The sequence below is a fragment of the Mustela putorius genome, unplaced genomic scaffold (assembly GCF_011764305.1).
Source record: "Mustela putorius furo isolate JIRA1106 unplaced genomic scaffold, ASM1176430v1.1 tig00000738_pilon_pilon_pilon, whole genome shotgun sequence".
In the NCBI taxonomy this organism is placed as follows: Eukaryota; Metazoa; Chordata; class Mammalia; order Carnivora; family Mustelidae; genus Mustela; species Mustela putorius.
Window position 1 is genome coordinate 2,261,687 of NW_025421463.1, and position 24,785 is coordinate 2,286,471.

General features: G+C 44.0%; 1 protein-coding gene across 10 annotated transcripts in view; it reads left to right on the forward strand.

Annotated features, from left to right (window-relative positions):
* EFCAB6 (EF-hand calcium binding domain 6) overlaps window positions 1-24,785 on the forward strand; it is a 218,989-nt gene that overhangs the window by 93,724 nt on the left and 100,480 nt on the right. For all 10 annotated transcript variants that reach the window (XM_004771166.3, XM_045083732.1, XM_045083734.1 and 7 more), the window contains 6 exons: window positions 4,460-4,570; window positions 7,718-7,823; window positions 13,421-13,588; window positions 16,633-16,692; window positions 16,782-16,942; window positions 22,112-22,285. In XM_004771166.3, coding sequence (XP_004771223.2) covers window positions 4,460-4,570; window positions 7,718-7,823; window positions 13,421-13,588; window positions 16,633-16,692; window positions 16,782-16,942; window positions 22,112-22,285 — 780 coding nt within the window. The remainder of the gene's footprint in view (window positions 1-4,459; window positions 4,571-7,717; window positions 7,824-13,420; window positions 13,589-16,632; window positions 16,693-16,781; window positions 16,943-22,111; window positions 22,286-24,785) is intronic.

Consider the following 24,785-nt stretch of genomic DNA (forward strand, 5'->3'; position numbering starts at 1 on the left):
TCTGTCTTTCGAGTAAATGTGCATTTTGGGGTGCCTGGGTGGCTCAGTTGGCTAAGTGTCTGATTCTTGACTTGGGTTCAGGTCATCATCTCCACTAAGTGTGGATCCTGATCAACATTTTTTCTCTCCCCCTCTGTCTGGCCCTCCCCCCACTACTGCTTGCACATGCTCTCTCTCGCTCTCCCTCTCTCAAAAAACAAAACAGTAAATGTGCCTTTTTTGTGAAACCACAAATCTGGATCTCTTTTTAAAAATCCAGTTGTGTTTAGTCCATTAATATTCAAAGTAATTACTGATGTATTTGGATTTGAGTCTCCTGTTTTTCCTTTTTTGCTTGTTTGCTCTTTTCTTTTCAGATAATTGAAATTTTTTTGAGAATTCAGTTTTAATTTTCTTATGGTCTTTTAAGCTATACTTCCTTGTATAATTTTTCGTGGGGATTATAGTGTACATCTTTACAACTCCCAGCCTGTATACAATTAACGCTGTACCACTTCACATAAGATGTAGAACCTAGGGGCGCCTGGGTGGCTCAGTGGGTTAAGCCTCTGTCTTCGGCTCAGGTCATGATCTCAGGGTCCTGGGATTAAGCACGATATCAGGCTCTCTGCTCGGGGGGTGGGGGATGCTGCTTTCCCCTCTCTCTCTGCCTACTTGTGATCTCTCTCACTCTGTCAAATAAATAAAATCTTTTAAAAAATGTAGAACCTATGTAAGCAATATGAATCTATATTCTGCCCTGTTCCTTTATACTGTAGGTATTATATGTGGTATACTTATCTATGTAATAAACTTCCCAAAACAATGTTATTTTCTTTATGTAACCATGAATAAATTAAGAAGATAAAAAGCAAGGGAAAAAAGTAGCCTTTGTATTTTTTCAAATATTTACCATTTCTGATACTAAATTCTTTTCTGAGGAGTTGATGTCTCCATCTACTATCATTTCCCTTCAGCCTGAAAAACTTCCTGCTAAAGATGGATTCCTTTAAATTTCTTTTATTTAGAAATGTCTTCATTTATCCTTCATTTTTAAAGGATATTTTCTTAGCTGGAAAATTCTTGGGTGATTTCTCTTCTTTCTGTACTTCATGATGTTGTTCCACTTCTTTTGGCTTCCATGGTTTTGGATGAGAAGTCATCTGTTAAATTGTTGCCCTCCTACATGTGATGAGTAATTTTTCTTTTGCTGCATTCAAGATTTACTCCTTGAATCTGACTGTGTAATGAGCCTTGACATGGCCTTTTTCATGCATGTTCTACTTGATTTTTATTGAACATCTTCAATCTGTAAATGGATATCTTTAATCAAATTTGGAGAAATTTTAACTGTTCTGTCTTCTGATACTCTTTTCTGCCCCATTCATTCTCTCCTCTCCTTATGTGATTCTAATTGTATGTATGTCAGACTTTTCTGCCTAGTAATGTTCCATTTTCCTGTTTTGTAAAATATGTTCTATAGTTTTATTTTATCTTTTATTTTATCATTTTTATTTTTTAAGGCTTATTTATTTGAGAGAGAGAGAGAGTGTGTATGTGCTCAATATTTTGAATATTGTGAAGACTAAATTTTGTTACTATTTTTTTGATGAATGCTCTTTCTTTTGTCTTACAGGCAGTTATCTTGGTTGGACTCAAACTGCAAATTTTGTTTCTTGGGTGGCAGCTCTGATCTTAGTTCAGATCTTTTGTGTTTAGCTAAGCAATACTGAGTAGGTTCAGAGCCAGTCAGAAATGTGGTAGGACAGAATTTGGGAATCCCTCTCTCGTTCCTTCTCTTCCAGGATTTCCTCTTTCTCTCTAGGGTTATGGCTCACCTGGGTTTTGTCTTCTAGTCTTCCAGGACATACCTTTCTTTTTTCTTTTTTTCTCTTTAACTGACATCCTTGCCACCCCTTGTGCTGCAGTGCCTAGCCCCAGGCTGAAAGCATTGAAAATACTCACAGCTCCTCTACTCTCTGTGTGTGGATTCCCTACCAGAATGTGCCCACTTCTGTTCACTCTGTAGTTGCCTTTGGTACTACACCCAGCACTTATTGTGATTCTCGGCAGGGGAACTGGTCTACTAGGATCTTCCTGAGCTATCACTAGAAGAAGAAATCAAGTCTTAGTTTTCCTTATATTAATTTGTACAAGCACTTAATGCTTTAAGAAAATTAGCAATTTGTTATGCATATTTATGATAGATAACTTTGCAAGTCTGTTGTTTAGCTCTTAAATTGCTGTTTCAGTATTTCTGGTGTATGGAAATTTTTTATGTTGATGTTATTAACTAAGGAGGTTTGTGAACCCCCTCTTAAATACTGCTTAAAAACCCATTCTTATTCCAACACCAGGTGAACATATGCCTGGATTTTCCTTTTTTAATGGTCCAAGTGTTTATATTTCACTCCTTCATCTATTTTGAATTTATTTTGGTATAATGTATGGAGTGAAGATCTAATTTGATTTTTTCCCCCTAGAGAGTAAGGTAATTTCCTAAATGTACTATATGAAGCTGATTCTGCTTTTAATGGTAGGCACAGTGTTTCCACTATAAAAATTAATTTCTGACTTGCTGAAATTTATGGTGAAATTAGATAGTTTTAACAAACTATCAAAATCATGGGCAAGGTGGGGAAGGCAGGCTGGGAACAAATGATGAAACTTTGTTTTGTATGTAAACAGCTGGGCATTAGACCACTGTCACAGTGTACTTATTGATGTTGCCATGCATAGCTAATGAAAATCAGTCAATCAATATCTCTCTTTCTCATGAACACATACATGGTGCTAAGAGCAGAAGTAGAAGTAATAACCATTTATCAAGTGTTAGGTGCTATCATCACAATCATGATCAAGGACCTGTATAAATATTAAATACTAATAGTATTAATCCTTAGTGATAAATGCTGCAAAGGAAGGAGGCATAGTGCTTTGAGACAGGCTAATAGGGCAAAGGGGCCTGGTTATCGAAATCAGAGAAGGCTTCCTTGAGAAAGTAATGAAAAAGTTGAACTTGAAAGTGGTGCAGAATTCACTAAAGCTTAGGAAGACTGGCGGGAGTGTGGCAGTTGGCAAAGGAAGCAGCAAGCGTGAGGGACCTAGGACATGGAAAAGCATAACCCTTCAGAAGAGTTGAAGGGCCAGTATGGCCAGATGACCCTGTGCATATGTGTGTGTGTGTACATACGCACACTTGCAGTTTCTCACATGGCCCACATCTGATACACACAGACCGGATTCCTTACAGCCACTAATTTTAGCCATCCAAGCAGGGTAATCTGTCTTGTGGTGTCTCCCACTTTTGCATCTCATAACTGTTGTTTCCAGATCTCAGCCCAAATTCTTTTTGCCGCCCTGTTATGGAAGCTTGGATGATGCTTAGTGGCTAAGTCACATGGACAGTGGGGAAAGGAATGTGGTTGAACACCTGCTGGTGACCTGGACTGTGGGAGGGGATTCTTGATCTAGTAGATTTCATCCTTAAAGCAACCCTCCCAGTAGATGACATTATTCTCATTTTATAGATGAGAAAAATAGAGAATCAGAAGAGTGAGCAACTTGTCTGACAAGGGTGAGGAATGAAGGAGCAGGGAGCTGCACTCTGGTATTTCCAGGCTCCCATCGGGCTGCTTCCGTTGCCATCTTGTTATGCCAGAATCCCCGCACCCCGAGCCATGGGGCTACAGTAACGTTGCCAGTTTGCTTTTGAATAATTTTCCACTTACTTATTCTCGCTGAGATTTAAAATCTGTCCTAGTTTTCAACTGCTACCATCACAAAGTGCCATAAGCCTAGAGGAGAGATGGGGAGTTTGTTTCTTGCCTTTTCCAGCTTCTGGAGGCACCTGCGTTCCTGGGCACGTGGTCCTTCCTCCATCTGCTATCTCTGCTTTGGCCCTTCTCCTGCCGTTGCATCTCCTGTCCTCGTATCTCCTGTCCTCACATCTTTTTCTGGCTGCAGCTGGGAGAAATGCTCCAATTTTAAGAACTCCTGTGATTAGATTGGCCCACCTGGTCAAGCTGGGTGCCCTCCCATGTCCGGGGCCACGCCCCTAATCACATCCACGGAGTCCTTTTTTGCCCTCTGAGGTCATACTCACAAATCCCAGCAGTTAGGATGTGGATGCCTTCCAGGTCTTTATTCTGCCTCCCACAGTGACTGAGCTCTCCAAATAGTGACTTTGAAAGAATTAGTTCATGGACATGAGAATTTTAATCAAATCCCTTGTTTCTTCTTTCAATGTATGCTCCTGCTAAGGGAAAGCAGAGACATGGTGATATAGAATCAGCTTGATTTTCCTTGCTTTCTGAAAGTCAATATGTAGTGCAATTTTACTAAATTGTTTTGTTTACCTTAGATTTGAAACTTCATATAAATTCATTGCTGCCATCTTCAATTCAATATTAAACATCTAATCCATGCAGCATTATATAAAAAAATGTTTAAAATAATATTTTTATTTTTTTAAATCCAGATTTGGACTTAAAACCACCAGCAAAATCAATTGGAAACAATTTCTAACATCGCTTTATGAGTCCCAGTGGATGGAAGTCAACAGTACAGTTCCCCTGACAAAAAGAAATAGGTATGTAAAAAAATAACAATAATACAAATAAAAGAACTAAATTTTGAAAGCACATTGAGATACCACATTGCACCAGTTAAAATGGCAAAAATTAACAAGGCAGGAAACAACAAGTGTTGGAGAGGATGTGGAGAAAGGGGAACCTCTTACACTGTTGATGGGAATGCACGTTGGTGCAGCCACTTTGGAAAACAGTATGGAGCGTCCTCAAAAAGTTAAAAATAGAGCTACCCTATGGCCCAGCAATTGCACTGCTGGGTATTTACCCCCAAAGATACAGATGTAGTGAAAAGAAGGGGCACATGCGCCCCAGTGTTCATAGCAGCAGTGTCCACAATAGCCAAACTGTGGAAGGAGCCGAGATGCCCTTCAACAGAGGAATGGACAAAGAAGATGTGGTTCATATATACAATAGAATACGACTCAGCCATCGGAAAGGGACTGGAGGAGATTATGCTAAGTGAAATAAGTGAAGTGGAGAAAGACAATTATCGTGTGGTTTCACTTACATGTGGAGCATAAGGAATAGCAGGGAGGACATTAGGAGAAGGAAGGGAAAAATGAAGGGGGGCGGAATCAGAGTGGGAGACGAACCGTGAGAGACCCCGGGAAACAAACTGAGGGTTTTAGAGGGGAGGGGGGGTGGGGGGATGGGTTAACCCAGTGGTGGGTATTAAGGAGGGCAAGTACTGCATGGAGCACTGGGTACTATCCGCAAACAACGTATCATGGGACACGACATCAAAACATCAAAAACTAATGATGTGTACTGTATGGTGACTAATGTAACATAATAAATTTTTTAAAAAAAGAACTAAATTTTAGTTATGCATATCAGAATCTATAACATGTTAGAGAATATCTGAATTACTTTTTTGTCATTTTTTTGAATGACAAATTCGTCTTCCTTGTATAATTATGAACTTTTTGTAGTGATTTGCAGTGTATCAATTGTTTTCCATACACTACTCTTATTTAAAATGGCCTTCAACTGTAAGATGAATATAATTATTATTTCAAGCTTCTAGATGGAAAAAAATAAGACTATCAGGGTCTTAAGTAGATCTTCTGCTTAGTGAGTGAAGGCAGAAATAGAGCTGGAATGTTCAAGATAATGCACATCAACACTGCCAGTGTTACACTGAGCTGTAAGCGTAAAGTTGTGTATGAGCATGTTTGGTTAAGTGTTCTCTAGAAGGGAGCAACCCACATTCACTTGTTCCCCAGCCCTTCTCTGCATGGTGCGGGTAGCGTGGGTCAGGAATGTTATTTGCCTTGAGTTATTTCTGTTTTCATTCTAGTGTCTATTATAACCTCAGATTTCATGATCACATAAACTGTGAGGGGGGCCAACCTGTAAAAAAAATACTTAATAATATGATATTTTAGAGTTTAGGCCTTTGCTCGAAGAAGTGTTTTGTTGGTGTTGGTGTGTATCCTGCCTTGATTGCCCTATGTGACTCTTAAAGAAAAATATAGGCTTTATCATCTTGGCACGTTCATCGAAAGCACTAGGCGCTCTTGTAAAGCAAACTGTACTATAGGGCCAAGTCCCTTTTCACCAGGTCCTGTTCCTGTCTCAGGGATTCACAAATATTTGGTGAACTGCCCTGGTTACCAGCCTTCTAGGATTTAGAGCTCCCTCCCCGCCCCCTCCGTCCCCCACTCCATTCCTGAGATGCAACTTTCTGAGTTTATTTCTTAAGTGAAGTTACTTCTGGTTTGTTTGTTTGTTTTTAATGATTTTCTTATCTGAAAGATAGGGAAGAATTAAAATGTGAGTTTTATTTACTTTGAAACAGTGATTCTCAGCTGGGGGCAATCCCCACCCCCCAGGAGACCTTTAGCAATTTCACGAGACATTTTTGGTTGTCACAGCTGGGATGGGGTTGCTCCTGATTTCTAGTGGGTGGAGACCAGGGGTGCCACTAAATATTCCACGGTGCGTGAGACAGTAGCCCCCCCAACACACACACCCCAAAGAAGTACAAAGAAGTACTCAGTGGTACTGTAGAAGGTAATAATTACTGCAGAAGTTTCTGCTCCTTCCTGTGCTAGTGATCTGTAGAAACACCAGTCTCCAGTGAGTCACATGAGTAACTCAGACTCAGGAATTCTGCTACTTTATGCGTCTCTTAGAGATGGTAGTAGGTGTGTGTGTTTATATGTTTTTCTACCACCGGGAAGAGCCAGGATGGTCATGTGGATGGAGCGATAAAATCCCCAACCGAATGTGAGAATCGTTCAGTTGATTCACTACCCTTCTTTAGTTAGTGGGGAATGTCATCCTGTCTCGCTGAACACTGAAAAGCAGAGGCCGGCCAGGGCATCTGTAGGTTGGTATCATGGGACCCTGCAGCCCCCTTCTGATCAGGGTGAAGTTGGCTTTGATCTCCAGGGACGGTGATCGTAGGCCTTCAGGAGCCCACATCTCGGCTGGTGGCCCTGTGCTCAGGGCATGGATGGAAGAAGCAAGAAAGGGAGAGGGTCCGATAATGTAGGTGGCCATGGCCATTGTCACCAGAGAAGGGGAGCTTGTGAAGGTCGACATTCCCCTACTTTACCACGGGAAGCGTGTGCCCTCAGTTATGTGGGTGAGTGTGCCTCGGCATGCTGCCCGCACACACAGGGAAGTGATGGTCTCAGCAGTGATCGTGCTCTCTTTCCTGGTCACACGAGTGAGTGGGGAGGGGGAGAGACAGAGCTAGAGGGAAAGAGAGAATCCCAAGCAGGCTCCATGCAGGGCTCAACCTCATAACAGTGAGATCATGACTTGAGCTGAAATCAAGAGTCAGATACCCAACTGACTGAGCCACCCAGGCGCCCTGTCTGGACTCTTTTGAGACCAAAGGCACAGACTGGCAAGATGGCTGGCCACGGTTAGCCAGCCACGGTTAGCTGGCCATGGTTAGGTGGTGTGGGAAGGGGAGAGTGATGGCACAGCAAGGCTCGTGGCTTTCACACCCTCTCCCTGGTCAGGCACCATGCCACCTGAGCAGCATTGGGTCTGCACAACCACATGACACTTTCAGGAAGCCTTATGATAGTTGTCAGCTCCTTTTTTTTTTTTTTTTTTTTTTTGCATTAAGAAAGAAGAAAGTACAAGAACATAACCTTCTTTCTGTTTTTCTCTTCATTCTTCTGTAGCATCACCTCTGGAAATCAATCTTGCAAGGAAGACATTGTCACAAAGTTGTCTAGACACGAGGATCACTGTACATCGTTGAAGAAAGCACTCCTGATGGCCAACACCGTAAGAGTTTGAAACCCTTCTCTGGGGAAAACCTCAGTTTCTCAGAATGCAAGCACTCAGAACAAGGCCAATAAAAACTGTATATTCATTCATATATCCAGCCAACAAACATTTTTTGAGCTCCTATTTTATGCTAGGAATTATTCCGAGTGCTTAGTGCATTAAGGCCGGACCTCAGGAGTTGGGTGTGTTTGGGGGGATCAGAGGACATACAGTGTGCTATAGTGCAGGGAGGGAGACGTCCGGGGATGAGAACAGAGCTTGGCCAAGTCATTGAGGACGCAGTGACAGCCCATTGTTCCCTGTTTAACGAGTAACCCCAACCTGTTGGACCTTTCCCACCCCAGCCTAGACTGTGTGAGTTCGTGACCATGTAGAGCCCATCCCAGTAACATTTCCTTAGTTCCAAAGGGCCCCTTGCCTGGTGTAATTATCCTGCAGAGAAGTGGCTAATTCAAGAATTTGTAACTTGCTCGAAATGTTAGCTCCTCTCCCAATTTAATGTTTATTTTAGAAAGCAGCATTTGGATACTGTTGGCACGTGTGACATATCCCACGTTTGTTATTTATTAAGTACACTCAATAACTGAATCTAGTCAATCTGGAGGGGTCCAGTGACTTGCTTTGCCTCCAACTCAAGTAGGACCGCGTATAAAAGAGGAGGTAGTTGGCCTCAGTGGCAGTCTTCATGTAGGGCGGCCACAGGGTGGTGGTCTGGGGAGGAGGCCCCGTGGCCCAGAGGTAGACCTCAAAAGTTCAAGGGTTGCTCTGTGCTGGCGATTCCTCGCCTCCGTTGAACCAGAATGCCATTGCCTAGGTTTCCAAGCATAGCGTAGACTCAGAGATTTGGGGTTCTATTTTCTATGGGGGCATTTCAGCTAGCCCACCTGCTGTAATTAATCTTTAGACCTGTATGGCTTGGTCGTTTCTACTGAATGAACGATGAGATTGTGCACTTACGACGTGCCGGGCACCGTCTTCGGTGATTTCCTCGTCTTCACTCACTTCAGCCTCTCGGCACCTCTGTGAGGAAGACACTCTAGTTATCTCCATTTGATCCTTTCAGTTTGCCCTTATTTGCCAAGGAAAGGGAGCATAAGTAGTAAGTACCCAGCCTGAGGCTCCCAGCTAGGGAGTGTTGGAGGCAGGGCGCAAACCAGCTGCTCAGGACAGGCCCACGGTGCCCTGGGCTGAGCGGCCCGCATGTGTGCGGCCTGGGCCTCCTCTTAGAGATAAATGAAGGCTTTTGTGTTTACCCACCTCAGGACCTAGTGTGCTATACTGAAGTAATTTAATTAAAAATAGTGAAATCTCATCTCCGTTAATGGAGGACTGTAATCAGACTAACCACTCCAAATGTTGGACTATTTAACAGTCATTGATGTACTGTTCCGCAGACAGAACCGATCAGCAAACACGTCATGTGGGTGAGGAATGGAGGGCCTGTCCCGCGCTGGGCCAGGCCGTGGGCACTTAGACTGAGCACATACATGAGTAATGCAAAGTCCCTGCCAATGATGAGCTCACACTCTGGAGGGTCACAGAACAGCAGTGACCATCGGCTGCCCTAGAGTCGCAGAGTGCTTGGTTACCAAGTGGGACTCCCAACCCCTCCACTCCCCACCATGTACCTTGGTCTTAGGCACATTCTGGGACCTGGAAGGAGGAGAGCAGAGGGCGATAGCCAGATGGAGGCAGGAGAAGGCATTTTTGCCTGGGTGCGGTGGACAATGGTGGGAAGCAGGTCTCTCTCCTGCTGTAGAGAGGGGTGTAGGACTATTACAGGAAAGACTGCTTTAGATCTGCTCCCACCATGCATCCCAGTACGTGCTACCGCTGCACCTTGCCACTTCCCTCTAGTGGACCCGGTCACTCCACCACTTACATTTAAACCTGGTGTGGCTCTTTTTCTACCCACCCAGAAACCATTTGTACCCTGCCTGTTCATCCAATATTACTCTCAGTGTTATTATCTGTAGCTCACATGGTATTCTAAATAGAAAGTCCAGAATAATCTTCCAGGAAGTATTAGAATTAATAATAGAATTTAGAAGGTCATTGGATACAAGATCAGTATTCAAAGATCAATATTATTTCTATAAACTACAGTAAGCAATTAGAAAAGGAATTCTTAAAATATCATTTCTAACAATATCTTTAAAAAAATCAAATAGCCTAGAAATATACCTGATAAAGGATGTGCAAACTCTCTGCATTGAAGACTACAAAGATTACTTACAGAAGTCATAACAATCCTTCACAAATTTTCAGAAAATATAGGACAAAGGAATGCTTCCCAATCATTCTCTAAAGCCAATATTACCCCGATACTGAAGCCAGACCACAAAGGGACCACAGGAAAAGAAAACCAAAGACCAGTATCCTTCACGTACTGTTGTAAAAATTCTCAGCACAATATTATCAAACCAAATTCAGCGACATACAAAAAAGATTAAATGCTATGACCATGTGGGTTTTATCCCAGGATTGCATGTTTGGTTTGACTACCAAAAAATCAATTAATAGAGTACACAATATTAATAGAATTAAGGACAAAACCACATGATCATCTTGATAGATACAGAAAAAGTATTTGAAAAATCCAACACTGTTTCATGATAGAAATTGTCAACAAACCAAGAATAGCAGGGAAATTCCTTAAACTGATGAAAGGCATCTCCAGTGAACCCATAGCTAACAGCTAACCACAGCTGATGGTAAGAGACTGAACCCCCCAAATCATGAAAAACACAACAATGTCAGCCTTTGCTACTTCCATGCAACATTGTACTGTAGTTCTAGTTCTAGTATAATCCTAAAAGAAATAAAAGGCATCCCAATTGGAAAGGAAAAACTAAATTGTCTTTATTCATAGACAGTGCGATATACGCACACAACCTTCTACAAATAAATGAGTTCATCAAGGTTGCAGGATAGAAGATCAATATGCAAAAGTCATTATATTTCTATAAACTAGCAATGAACAATCTGAACTTTAGAAAGCAATTCCACTCACAATAGCGTCGAAAAGACTGAAATCCCTAGTAATAATTTAACAAAAGTGCCAGACTTGTACACTGAAAATTACAAAACACTGTTAAATAAAATGTAAATACATGAAGAGACATTCTGTATTCATGGATTGGAAGACTTGATCTTATTAAGATGGCAGTTCTCTCCAAATTGATCTATAGATTAAGTGCTGCAAACCCCATTAAAATGCCAACTGGCTTTTTTTGCAGAAACAAAAACTGATCTGAAAATTCATATGGAAATGCAAAGGTTGCTGAATAGCCAAAACCAATCTTGGAAAAGAAGAATGAAGTTAGAGCACTTAAGCTTCCAGATTTTGTAAGGCAGATGTGCTAACCACTACACCATAGAACCTGAGGACCAGATTTTGAATCTTAGTACAGAGCTATGGTCTGAGGACAGTGTGGCACTGGCATGAGGATAGACATATTGACGGATGGAACTGAGGGTCCAGAAATAAGTGCTGACAATCACAGTCAGTTCATCTTTTACAGGATCAGTGAGGGAAAGGGTCATCTTTCCAACGAATGGTGTTGAGACAATTGGATATTCATTTGCAAAAAGATGAACTACCTTACCCCATACATAAAAATTACCTAAAAATGGGTCATAAACCTAAATATAAGTTAAAATAGCAAGACATATGCATAAATCTCTGTGGCCTGGAAGCAAGGATGTCTTAGATATGACACTAAAAGCATCATCTATAAAAGGGGGGGAAACCCCATAAATTGGACTTCTCAAAATTAAAAATTTGGGCTTCAAAAGATAAGCCATGCTCTGGGATAAAATAGAGACAAATGATATATTCAGTAAAGGACTTGCATGTAGACTACATGAGAACTCTCAGAACTCAGTAAGAGGATAACCCGGTGTAAAAAAGGGGCAAAACATTTGAATAGACGTTTCAACAAAGACGACAAGTGAATGGCCAGCGAGCACGTGAAAAGATGGTCAATGTCGTGAGACATCAGGGAAATGCAAACCAGAAGCACACTGAGACTTTCAGCTCTGGGATGACAATAAACAGCCCACACAGTAGTAAGTATGACAAGGATGTGGAGATGGAACACGCGAGCACCCTTGTGCTGGTGGGAGTGTGAAGTGCTACAGGTGCCATTGAAACAACTTGGTCCCTTCTTTAAAATTTAAACAAATGTACCACATGACCCAGCAACTCCTCTCATGGGTAGCTGCCCAAGAGAAGTAAAAACACATGTCTACACACAAAGACTTGTGTGCAAATGTTCGTATCGACGTTATTCATAATCTCCAAACTGGAAATGACCCAAGCGCTTATCCACTGGTGGTAAGATAAACAAAATACGGCATCGCTTCTCGGCGTTTTGGCTAAGATCAAGTGTAACAAAATGCGGCATCTCCATACAGTGGAATAATAACAAGGATAAAAAAGAACAAAATACTGATCTGTGATACATCCTGGTGAACCTCAGAAATGTTATGCTAAGCTTTCACGGCTTCAGCTTCCATGCAGCGGCAAATGCATACTGATGCCTATAGTGTATGCTTCTATTTACCTGAAATACATAGGATAAAGCAAATACAGAGGGACAGCAAATACAAGCTACCTTAGGTTGAGGAAACGGACATGAGGTTTCTTTTGAGATGATGGAAAGTTCTGGAAGCAGATGGTGAAGGTCGCATGATGCCATAAATTTATTAAGAATCATAATTTTCCTACTTGGACATTAAAAATTTGATGGTCATTCCAAAACCAAAAAAGCAAGCAGGTGTATATCCTCTAAATTATTTTATTTTCCCTAAGACAACCTTAATTCCTATTTTGATTTTGGACCCCAAAGTAACAGCTGACGTTCATACACTGCTTTATGACTTAGCCCCATTGTCACATTAATAGTCCCAGTGTCTCTCTGTGAGGGAGGTTGAGGTTCTTTATTTCCCCTGTTTTTCCAGTAAATAGTCTTTTTATTTTGATATTTAATTTGCTTATTGGTAATTTTTTATTCTGGGGGAAGAATTTTCCTCACAGTATTTTGCTTATAATATGTTTTCTTTATGCAGCATGGCTGAAATTTTTCTTGCTAAGTAATTGTCCATTTATGTAATGGATGAGGTTGGTGGGAGTGAAAATAAGCATAATTAATATTTTTAGTAAATTGGCAAGTCGTAATTGAATTGCCGGGAAGTCGTGCGCCCTTTGCTGCTGAGCCCCATAGCCCTCAGGTGGGGTTGGGGCGGGAGGAGCTGCGACAGCCAGCTCTTAGCCTGTCTAGAGGTGGCGGTCAGCCTGTGCCCGCAAGATTGGCCTCTTTCCTCACCTGGGGCCATCTTCCGCCTACATCCCGATAGACGAACATTGTGGGAACAGCCCCTGGGGAGTTCCAGCATCCCCTTGCACAGCCACCCAATACACTACTCTTGTCTCCCAGTGTTATCTAGTGACCACCGCCCAACAGACTCTTGCTTCATCATGATTCTGTTGGGCCAGAGTTCACTCTATTCAGTGATGCTTAGTATATATGCTTTCTCTTCCCTTTTCCTTTTTTTTTAAAAAAATTCCCTTATATGCGCTTCATGCTCAGAAACCCGATGGACGGATAATCGGGGAAGAATTGCGACGTCTTCTAAATTGCATGGTTGTAAAAATCAGTGATTCAGAATTCAAAGAACTGATGCAAACGCTTGACCCTGGGCACACTGGATGGGTAAATATCCACACGCTTATCGAACTGCTTGAAGAGAGCTCTAAGGTGAGTTTTATGACAACTCCGTGTTTGATTTTCTGTTGATGGTGGGAAACTTAAGTATTCTTAGTGAAATAGAGGTGATAGCTGAAATAGTCTTAAATAAAGGACTTCCTGTTCTTCAACTGGGTTAATTTTCATTTTTTAGGAAGATTTATTTATTTGAGAGAGAGAGAGCATGTGCAGGTGTGCGTACACAGGGGGAGGGGCAGAAGGCGAAAGAGAATCTCAGGCAGACACTGCATTGAGCGCGGAGCCTGATGCAGGGCTCAATCTCACAACCCTGAGATCGAGAGCCAAAATCGAGAGTCAAAGTCAAGAATCACATGCTTAACAGACTGAGCAGCCCAGGTGCCTCTAATTTTCATTTCAAGTAAGAGTTAACTGTTTGAGTTGTTTGATGTTAATTCTCAGTATCTAAATCTTGTTAAAGAGTGATATTTGGCATTTCTGGAAACCCCTCCTGGGTTGAGAGCCCCTGTGTGTGCAGGATGTATCTTCTTTCCGCAGCGTGCTGGTGGTGCCCCTCCTGCAATTCCATGTCTCGCGTGGGAATGTTTGAGAATGACACCTCTGGTTCTCATTAATATTTTCAGAGTTTTTCTGTTAGTTCCCCATTTTAAAAAATAACCGCTTATTGCCTTTGGTGATCCATACTTGCTTTTTGAAAAGTTGACAGAGTTTTATTATTAGAAATGCTTTTATAACGTTAGTAGTGATTAGCACTTGAATATTTTAAGAACTTGAAAAAAATTAGATTAGTGTCATGTAATGTATGCGATAGGCATGAACAGATTCTTTTTGAAATGTTTGTTATAGGCTTCCTTTAGCAGGTATGAATTTGTTTTTCACTAATACTAGGATTTCCTGAGTGCCCACCTTGGGCAAGTTGGTGTCCACATCCTAAACCAATGTCATTTGGTCCTTCTTGAACCCTAATTCAAAAGAAAGTCCCAGGGCCCTCACACACAGAAAAGAATAATTGTACCTCATCCTGAACTCTGTTGTGTTAGCTCCTGAGAACTATGACCTCTGGCCATCACAGCAGCCCTACACACAACTATCCTTTTTCTCCAGAGACAAAATACAGACATGTAAACAATCTGCTCTCGTGACAAGTGGCACAATCTTTGCTTAATACAAACCACATCCTATCAGCCTATCATCCTAAAGCCTTGTGTGGCTGTCGGGCTCTAGGAGAAAGTAGGTCTTCCTAACCTGGTTGGCAAGGTTCCTAACCTGGTGGTCCAGCCCTGCTGACCGGTGCCCGGCATCTTCGTGGGCCATGTGAGCTCAGATGCTCAGGTACCCCCGGTCCCTCCTGCATCCAGGACGGCTTCTGCTAGGATTCCCTTCATACTCCTCCGGCAGGTTTCAGTGCACCCGGTGTCTTCCCAGGGATGCCTCTGCTGAGGCCTGTCTGGCAGCCCCTGGCCTCACACACCTGCCGGTCACAGTGTCCCAACTTGGTCATCATGTGGTCATGCCTCCACGAAGACAGAGATCATTCTGTTTTCACTGCCCATTGTACCCATGGGGGCTAACCCACGGCCAGGCTCACTTACAAAACAGTGTGGTGAGTGAATGAATGAACATATAGGAATGAAGGAGAATAATGAGAAAACACAGTTATGCAAATAGAAAAAAATGAAAATCAACACTAGTTCTAACACAGAAGGATTGTTACCCACTGACTGACTTTGTGGTCTGTTCTTCTGAGCCTGTGTTCCAGCATACCTTGTTCTCAGCCTTAGGCCACTATAACTGATACACAAAAGGGGTACGTGCTTAATGTATGCAATTTGAAGATAGGATGCATACTTCCATGTATGATATCTATTTTATCTTAAAATGAAATCCTCTATTTCATGACTTTGCAGTTGGTGCTATCCCTAACTAGCATGTCCTTAACACTGTCAGGAAAAATTATGCTGTATGATTTTATTTTTTTTTTAATATTTTACTTATTTATTTGACAGAAATCACAAGTAGGCAGAGAGGCAGAAAGAGAGAGAGAAGGAAGCAGGCTCCCTGCTGAGCAGAGAGCCCAATGCGGGGCTCGATCCCAGGTCCCTGGGATCATGACCTGAGCCGAAGGCAGAGGCTTTAACCCACTAAGCCACCCAGGTGCCCATGCTGTATGATTTTAAAAGATACAGAGTAGCTCTTCCCTGTTGTAATCTACATGTCCTTTTTTTTTTCCTTTTATAAATCTTGCTACAGTGGGTATTGTAGTGCCTGCTTTTTTGGTCCATTCTGTGATTATTCCTTTCATACAAATTTCTAAAAATGAAATGATTGGGTCAAAGAATATCCATTTTATTCTTGAAATTATTTTAATTATTTTATTTATTTATTTGACAGACAGAGATCACATGTAGGCAGCGAGGCAGGCAGAGAGAGAGGGGGAAGCAGGCTCCCTGCTGAGCAGAGAGCCCAATGCGGGGCCTGATCCCAGGACCCTGAGACCATGACCTGAGCTGAAGGTAGAGGCTTTACCCTCTGAGCCACCCAGGTGGCCCTATTTTAATTATTTTAAGAGAGGAAGATACATGTAAGATATAAAATGCAAAAGATGCAAAAGGGAACATGGTGAAAAGCAAGTTTCCTTCTAGACTCTATTCCCTTGCCAGGGGGACAGACCCCCCAGAGGCGGTCACTCCTGTCCCATGGCACGCAGGGTATCATATTGTCTAATGTTACCAAACAGGTACCTTGTGGACACAGGCAATTGGCTTCCTTTTTACATTTTTACTGTTCTGAGAGGCAAAAACGCCGCCCCATTATTCTTTTATTCTGCATTTCTTTAAGCCAAGTGATAGATTTTTTTTACGTGTTTGTTGTACCTTTTTTTTTTTTTTAACTAAGTGCAAGTTAAATATTATGATCCCCATTTCCAGATGGGGACCAGGGGGCAAACTCAATTGCTCATGATCGCAGAGTTAATTGGCGCATCGGGGCAAAGCTGCCAGTCTGAGTCTGTCGGCCTCCAAAGCTCCTACTGCCTCGAGGAGTGACTCGTACCTACACACTTTCTCTTTCCCAATTAGATACGAAAACTCTCCGCCTGCACAGACACCACGGCACCTCTTCTCCCGGCTTGGGATTCAGTAAGTAACACTTTCCCACGTGGTCCCAGGACACCACCACTCAGGTTACAAAGGTGCCGCTTGGTGAATGTGTTTGTTTTTTGTGTTAGGTGGAAAAAATTGTTCAGGACTCGATTACTAGGAATCTCCACGCCTTCTGCAGAATGCTGCAGTCCTATGACCTCAGAGATACGGGGCTCATTGGTCGAAATAATTTCAAGAAAATCATGCGCATTTTCTGCCCGTTTTTAACGATCGAACATTTACTGAAGTAAGTGTTTTTGGTAGCAAAATTAATTTGGGTCATGTTTTTCATCAAGTCTTTATAATCGTGAAACTTTCTCTACGTGTGTTTGCAATATCGATAGGGAATATTGATAATTGCTGTCTATTGGGTCCTTACTAACCCAGGCCATGGGTCAAGAGTATGGTATGTCCTCTGTGATTTAGTTCTCAAGAAGAGCCACGGAAGATGGCTGTTATTCCTTTCCGTGGAACAGGACACCAAGGTCTGAAAAAGTGAGGTTCCTATTCACAGGTACATAGCTAGGAGGCCATGGAGCGAGAGAGAGAGAGAGAGCACTAACAGGAGGAGTGGCTGGCAGAGGCAGAGAGAGGAGGAAGCAGGCTCCCAGCTTAGCAAGGAGCCCGATGCAGGGCTCAATCCCAGGACCCTGGGTTCATGACCTGAGCTGAAGGCAGACGCTTAACCCACTGAGCCACCCAGGCATCCCAGGGGACAGGAATCCTAAAAGAAAGAACAGCAAAGTATCTTTTGAAGGTCCTTGTGGGTATCCTGCTGTGTGTTTTGTTCACCCTGCTCACGGCTGCCCTTGGGCCACAGAGCCCGCTTGCTTCCCTCTCCACAGTGACCTGAGAACCGGCAGCTGGAATCCTGCTTCCGCTGCCACCACCCCCTGAAAGTCCTGCCATGCACTCACTCCAGCTTGTCATCCAGAACTCAACCTTATAGACTGTTGGGTCCGTGCTTCCTGCCACAGACAGTGATCCGGGAGATCAGGGGGAAGTCCACTGAATCGCAGGAAAGAAAGTTACCCCGATTCTCTTTCAGTCCTTCTGGCTGGAATGTTGAAAATCTTGTATTTGTTGCTTTTGATGACATTACATTGATTTCAGGTGGCAGAGCCAATCTACTGGTAGCCGTTGGCCACTCAAGTCTCCTTTCTGGGAAGTTCATGTTTCATTACCCATTTTTCCTGTGGTTGGTTTTGGCAGGAAAAGAAGGGTTTACAGGAGGAGGGTGAGGCCAAGGCTTCCCTGAGCAGAGAGGTGCACAGAGCTCAGTGTTTGCGGTCATCCATTTACTGAACATTTGCAGAAAGGCCAGCTTGCAGGAGTTTGGGGGAGTAAGCCCGGAGAGAGAGTTCTAGAGGGAGCTCAGGGGGCCTGGGCGGGGCAAGAAGCCAGTTTGCAGGGGCTTCAGCTGCTTTGGCCTTGGAGCACTCACTTATAGCTGGGCAGGACAGAATGCGGGAAGCTTCTCAGATGTGATGCTTGAGTCCAAAGGGGACAGGGAAGGACATGTCAGGATGTAGGATAGTGGGGCAGAGCCCAGAGAGTAGGCGCACAGCTGGCGAGCGGCAAGCCCTGGAGGACGGTTGGGGCAGGCGGTCATGTAGGGCGGAGCAGCAGGGAGATGATGCTGAGGGACGCACGGGGTGAAGCTAGAATTGCGGTGGGTACCCAACTGGGGAACTGGGGTCATCTGGCAGGGCACTGGTTCCCTATCAGTAGCTGAGAATCATCTGGAGAGCTTTGAAAATCCCAACGCCCATGCCGTGTTCACAGGCCGAGCCAGGCACGGTCATACTGATGTCCCCATCGGCTCTGATGTGCAGCCATAGTGGAGAAGCACAGCCCAGGGAGTGAGGAGCCTGTTAGGTGGCCTCGGATGGAGTGGGGGACAATGTCAGATCTGCTCTATAAGGGTTGCTCTGGCCTCAGTGGGGAGAAAGCACTGTGACAGAGCAAGGACAGGGACAGGTGGGTGGCACAGGGGTGTCAGTGGCATGGCAGGGGGTGGCTGCTCTGCCATCAGCTGGACAGAAGGACAGGACTCATGGACACTGGACATGGAGGTGGATGGGAGAGGAGACAGCCAGAGGCAGTGTCATTGCCCAGTTAGGAAGCACAGAGGAGTAAGCACGTCTAGTGAAAACTCCAGCAGGAGACTCGCAGAGAACTTGGGCTCAGACACGATTCTCCTTATGTTGATAGCCTGAGCCTTCCCAGCTCAGGCTCCCAGTGTCCATCTGGGAGCAGGTAGTGGACCATCTGGGGCAAGAGGGCAGGGGTAGGACCTGGTAGAACACCACCAGCTCATCAGTGACCTGGCCAGAAAGGCAGAGAAGGTCAGGGTGATGGCCCAGAAACTGCAATTCGTGGGTCTCGGGGAGTAGGAGGAGGTCAGCGGCTCAGGCAGCACCCAGGAAGCCAGGGAGATGAGCACTCACATGAATCCTAGCTATAGCCTTAGCAGGCAAGGCCTTGGGAAAGAGAAGGGCCGGAGCAGGACCCTCAAGGTGGGAGGGTCAAGGTGGACCCAGCAGGTGCCAGTGAGCATGCCAGGAGTGTGGGAAATGCAGTGTTGAGGATTGGATTCACTCCTGAAGCTCTAGTACCTGGGCTGGAACATTCCCTAGGGCGTGCTCAGGGCTTCTTCAGTGTTGAGTGAGGGAATGAATGAATGAATGAATGAGAGAAAGAAAGAAATCTAGTGGATTGGTCATGCAGGCAATTGGATATTCGAGATGGAAGCCTTTCTAATCCATCCTAGGCCTATCTGTCTCAGCTACAGATCTGGTTATGTTAAACCCCTGCTTAGAACATCCCGGTGTCCTACTGCCATCAGGAAAGCGTCCAGATGCTTCCAAGAGTGGCTTCCCAGGACCCTCATGATTCCTGCACCCTCTAGAGCTCGGGCTCTGCACCCAGACTTCCTGGGTTTACAAGTCCCAGCTCAGCCCTGAACTGGATGCGCACTTGAACAAGTTACACGCCCACTCTGAGTCTCCATTTCCTGAGGCCGGCGTTACTTAGAGCCGTCAGGGTCAAAGAAGAGCCTAGACATAGAGCCCTCCACCGGGCGCTGAGCTCAAAACACTTGCTTCGGCTGCTGCTGCTCTGAACTGCTTCCCATTTCCAGAATAGCTCGAGCTCTCACCTCTGCACTTCTGGATGGCTGTTCCCTCAGTTCTGAATGGCACTTTCCTGGCCTCTTGGCTCCCTGGGGCGGGGGTATATAGTCCATTCACAGTGGTAGCTGTAATACGCAGCAGTGCTTAGCATCTGGCAGCATGAATACGTCCCGAAGCAGCTACATCAATGGCCTGCACTTGCTGATGGCCCCTCGCTGTGCACAAAGCAGCCACGGAATAACCGTGTCTATTACAGCCACGGTTTGTTAAGCTCGTGGACATGCAGCCTGTCCCTGTGCAAAGGCTTTCTATGGATCCTCTTTCGTAATCCTGGTAGTGATCGTCTGAGATGGGTGCATTTTATAGACAAGGATTGAGACCTGCCCCAGGTTGGCAGTTCTCAGTCCTTGAATGGGCTTGAAAACATTGGGGACCTCGGAAATTTTTCCTTGTATGGAGTGTATCAATCAGTATGACTGAATTGGAAATTAAAACTGGACATTTGTTTTTGTTGTTTTTTTAACATTTGTTAAAAATGTTATTGCAGAAAATGAATGTGTATGTCCTTGTTGGGTTTCCCTGTAGGCTCAGGGGAAACATGGCGGTTTCAAGTAATGACTTATTGGATGATAAGGAGGTTACAGAAATTATAGCAGGTGGTCACCGAAGGTAACTGGTAATGAGCTAGTCAAGGGCTGGAAGGAAACTAAGCGAATCTCCGAAAACTCACTCCAGCTCCTCATCCACACCCGAAACATTTCCACAACCTTAGAAAATGTTAGAGATCACAGCCTTCCAGAGTACACATTCGTCAGTGGTCACACGTCATGTGGCCTCTGAAAAACCCAGTGCGCAGTTGTGTGTGTGTGTGTGTGTGTGTGTGTGTGTGTGGTACAGGGCGGAAAAGGCAAATGACTTCCTAGTGTCCATATGAAAATGGTTTGGGCGTCCCCAGTGTCCTGGGACAGGCCACAGATCAGACTGCGTGAACGCTGCCTTCGCTCATGGGGCTGTGAAGTCCGGAGCTGATATTCAAACCCAGGGAGGCCAATTCCAGGGTCCACACCTGTAGCCACTGGGCTCTGTTGCCTTGTGGATTCTCATAAACGTGTGGAATTTTTGGTTTGGTCCCCAGGCTTTACCAAGTTTGCTACAGTGGGTATGTGCAACTTTTTGATTAGAAGAAGACTAACAAACAAAAGGTTGGGGGAAAGGTAGTTCTTGTCATATTAGTGATTGCCTACATTTTTCTAAAGTATTTGTATATGCCCAAATTCCGGTATAGGTACTTCCACAGCTCTACCCCAGAACTTGAAATTTTAAAAAAAAATTATTTTTACATTTGTTATATCTTTATTGCATTTATTCTTTACAAACTATAAACTGCACATACATATTTATTTATTTATTTGTTAAAGATTTTATTTATTTTAGAAAGAGCTCAGACACGTATGCATCTGAGCTGAGGGAGGGGCAAAGGGAGAGAGAGAGAGAATCCCCAGGCAGGCTCCCCGCTGAGCACAGAGCCCTCTGCATGGTTTGATCCCAGGACCCTGAGATCATGACCTGAGCCAAAATCAAGAGTAGGATGCTTAACCAACTGAGCCACCCAGGTGCCCCTAAACTGTACATATTTAAATGATATGTTTGAGCATCTCCATCATGTGTATACATCCATGAAACCATCACAGGCTATCAATTAAGATAGCAAACATTTTCCCCCTGCCTCAAGCTTCCTTGTGGCCTCCTCCCACAGCCCCAGCAACCACTGATCTACATTCTGTCACTGCTGACAACTTTGCATTTTCTAGGGTTTTATATCAATGAGAGCATGCAGGATGTTCTCTTTTTGTCAGGCTCTGTTCCCCAAGCGTCATGATTTTGAGATCTCATTCACGTTGTTCCCTGTGCACACAGCTGGTTTCTTTTCATTGCTTGGTACTATTCCATTTCCTTACCACGGCTTATGGAGCTACTCATCTGGTAGACGTTCCAGTGTTTGGCTCTTACACATAAAGCTCTAGATACTGGGCAAGTCTTTGTGTGGACATAGGTCTCCATTGACCTTGGGCAGATGCCCAGGGGTAGAAGGGCCGGTCCTCTGGGTGAGGGTATAGTCAAGACATATAGTCTTGGGTGTCCTCCAGACTGGTTTTGCTGTTCCACACCTCACCAGCCGTGGGAGAGAGCTGCGGATTCTTCCATCCTTGTCAGCACTCAGTAGGGCCGGTGCTTTTAACTTCAGCCAACCTAATGGGTGTATTCTAATTTTTCAAATTCAGATTCTGCAATAAGTTTCAGGATACTGCTTCGGGAAGAATCCTTTACAAGAAATTTTTGGAATGCATGGGAATTAGTGGCCCTCCCGCCGTTTCTCCAGTTCTTGGCCCAAAGGATCAGCTGTTAAGTGAACATTTTCAAAAAGAGGAGGAGCAGGAGCTGGAGGTTTCGGAGAGGTAAAGCGAAACAAAATGCAAGCACATGCGGAAACCACATGGGCTGGGTGTTCAGTCAGTATTTGTTGACCGAGTGTTGTAATACTTTATTACTTAAATGAGGAAAAATGGCAAACTATGAATACAGTGATGAGGGTCAGGGGAGTTGGGAGCAGGCAGAGATCTGTGGGATGATTGGGTTGACTGCTAGTTCTGGAAGCAAAAACACTGAGGTCCGAGAGGTCTGCGGACTGGCCTCGGGTCACTCGCAGACTTGGTGTCCGTGCTGGGTTAAGAACCCAGGACCTTCAGGAAACAAAACAGATGAACAGAGGGGAAGGGAAGGAAAAATAAAATAAGAGAAAAACAGAGAGAGAGGCAAACCATGAGAGAGTCTTAACTCTAGGGAACAAACTGAGGGTTGCTGGAGGGGAGGGGAATGGGGGCGTGGGGGAACTGGGTGACAGCATTAAGGAGGGCACGTGATGAAATGGGCACTGGGTGTTATATGTAACTAATGAATTGCTAAAGTCTACCTCTGAAACTAATAATATACTCCATGTTAACTAAATTGAATTTAAATTAAAAATTTAAAAAGATGGTATCTCAATGTGGTTTTATTTGAATCCTTACACCAGTTAGAATGGCCAAAATTAGCAAGACAGGAAACAACATGTGTTGGAGAGGATGTGGAAAAAGGGGAACCCTCTTCCACTGTTGGTGGGAATGCAAGTTGGTGCAGCCACTTTGGAAAACAGTGTGGAGATCCCTCAAGAAATTAAAAATAGAGCTTCCCTATGACCCTGCAATTGCATACTGGGTATTTACCCCAAAGATATGGATGTAGTGAAAAGAAGGGCCATCTGTACCCCAATGTTCATAGCAGCAATGGCCACGGTCACCAAACTGTGGAAAGAACCAAGATGCCCTTCAATGGATGAATGGATAAGGAGATGTGGTCCATACACACGATGGAGTATGATGCCTCCATCAGAAAGGACGAATACCCAACTTTTGTAGCAACATGGACGGGACTGGAAGAGATGATGCTGAGTGAAATAAGTCAAGCAGAGAGAGTCAGTTATCATATGGTTTCACTTATTTGTGGAGCATAACAAATAGCATGGAGGACAAGGGGAGATGGAGAGGAGAAGGGAGTTGAGGGAAATTGTAAGGGGAGGTGAACCATGAGAGACTATGGACTCTGAAAAACTATCTGAGGGTTTTGAAGGGGCGGGGGGGGGGAGGTTGGGGGAACCAGGTGGTGGGTATTAGAGAGGGCACAGATTGCATGGAGCACTGGGTGTGGTGCAAAAACAATGAATACTGTTAGGCAGAAAAGAAATAAAATATATATATATATATATATATATATATATATATATATATATATATATATAAAAGAAAGAGAACCCAGGACTCCCAGAGTCTCCCAGAGAACGTATCTGCCACCCAACCATCCCATCCCTGCATTCACATTTGTTCTTTTCCAGAAACTTTGACTCCTTACCACCCTTTAATATTTATGGCAGAATACACCCATTAAACCAGTTAACATTTTCTGACATGAGTGATAGAATTATTCAAATGATCATCAAATTGAATCGTAACAATAAAACATGCTTAGCAAATCCGTTAAACATCAGACTGATGAATATTCTAGCCCATCCTCATTTTGAAAAGTATAGGTTTAGTCTAATGAAAAGATATTATTTTAACTTGCTGGTTCATAGCTTATAATAAATCCACAAGGAAAGGTAAAATGTAGACCTATTCAGCAGGCTTCACTCTGTCATTTTCCTTTAAAAAAGTTCCTAAGTATAGAGCAGTGGGAATATTTTAGTGCTATGCTAATGAAATTTGAATATCTGGGCATTTCCGTGGGAGCTGCTTTATAAATGGGCAGAAAGATGATATTTTAAGAGAAAGGTTAAATGTTCTGTGATGAGATGTGTCTGCCTTCTAAAACCAGTGCAAGAGCTAATGGCAATTAGGCGTTTTATAAAACGTGGGCATTCCTGGAGAGCTCTTCAAAGCTGAAGGCAGACACAGCAGGAGAGACTTCCTTTTTCTGTCTCCCCCTTGCTCCCCCCCACCCCCCACTCCGGTGGGGTCCCAGAGACTTTGAGAGAGCTGAAGAAATAATTATTCTCAATCACACCCCTGTCCCCCACACTCATAGCACATCACATAAAATCTAGATTTTATAAATCCACTGGACCGTATAAATCAACTTGGAATAGTTGTGAACATCCCTTCCTTCCCACGCATGCTCGATGACTTTTTGGGACTAGTTACCACAAAGCAGCCTATTTCATTTAAAGCTTTGTCATGGGCTCCGACTTTTCCTTTCCCCAGTTCACACAAATACTTTTCCCACCATGTCCCGTCACACGCCCTATTCAGCCAGCTCCAAGCGTAGCTGGAAACCTTAGCGCAGGGAGGACCATACCTGGGGCCCTGGAGCTCCCCACCTCGGCCTGCGGCCCCATACCAGCACTGCCCGAGAGCTTTCTCCTGA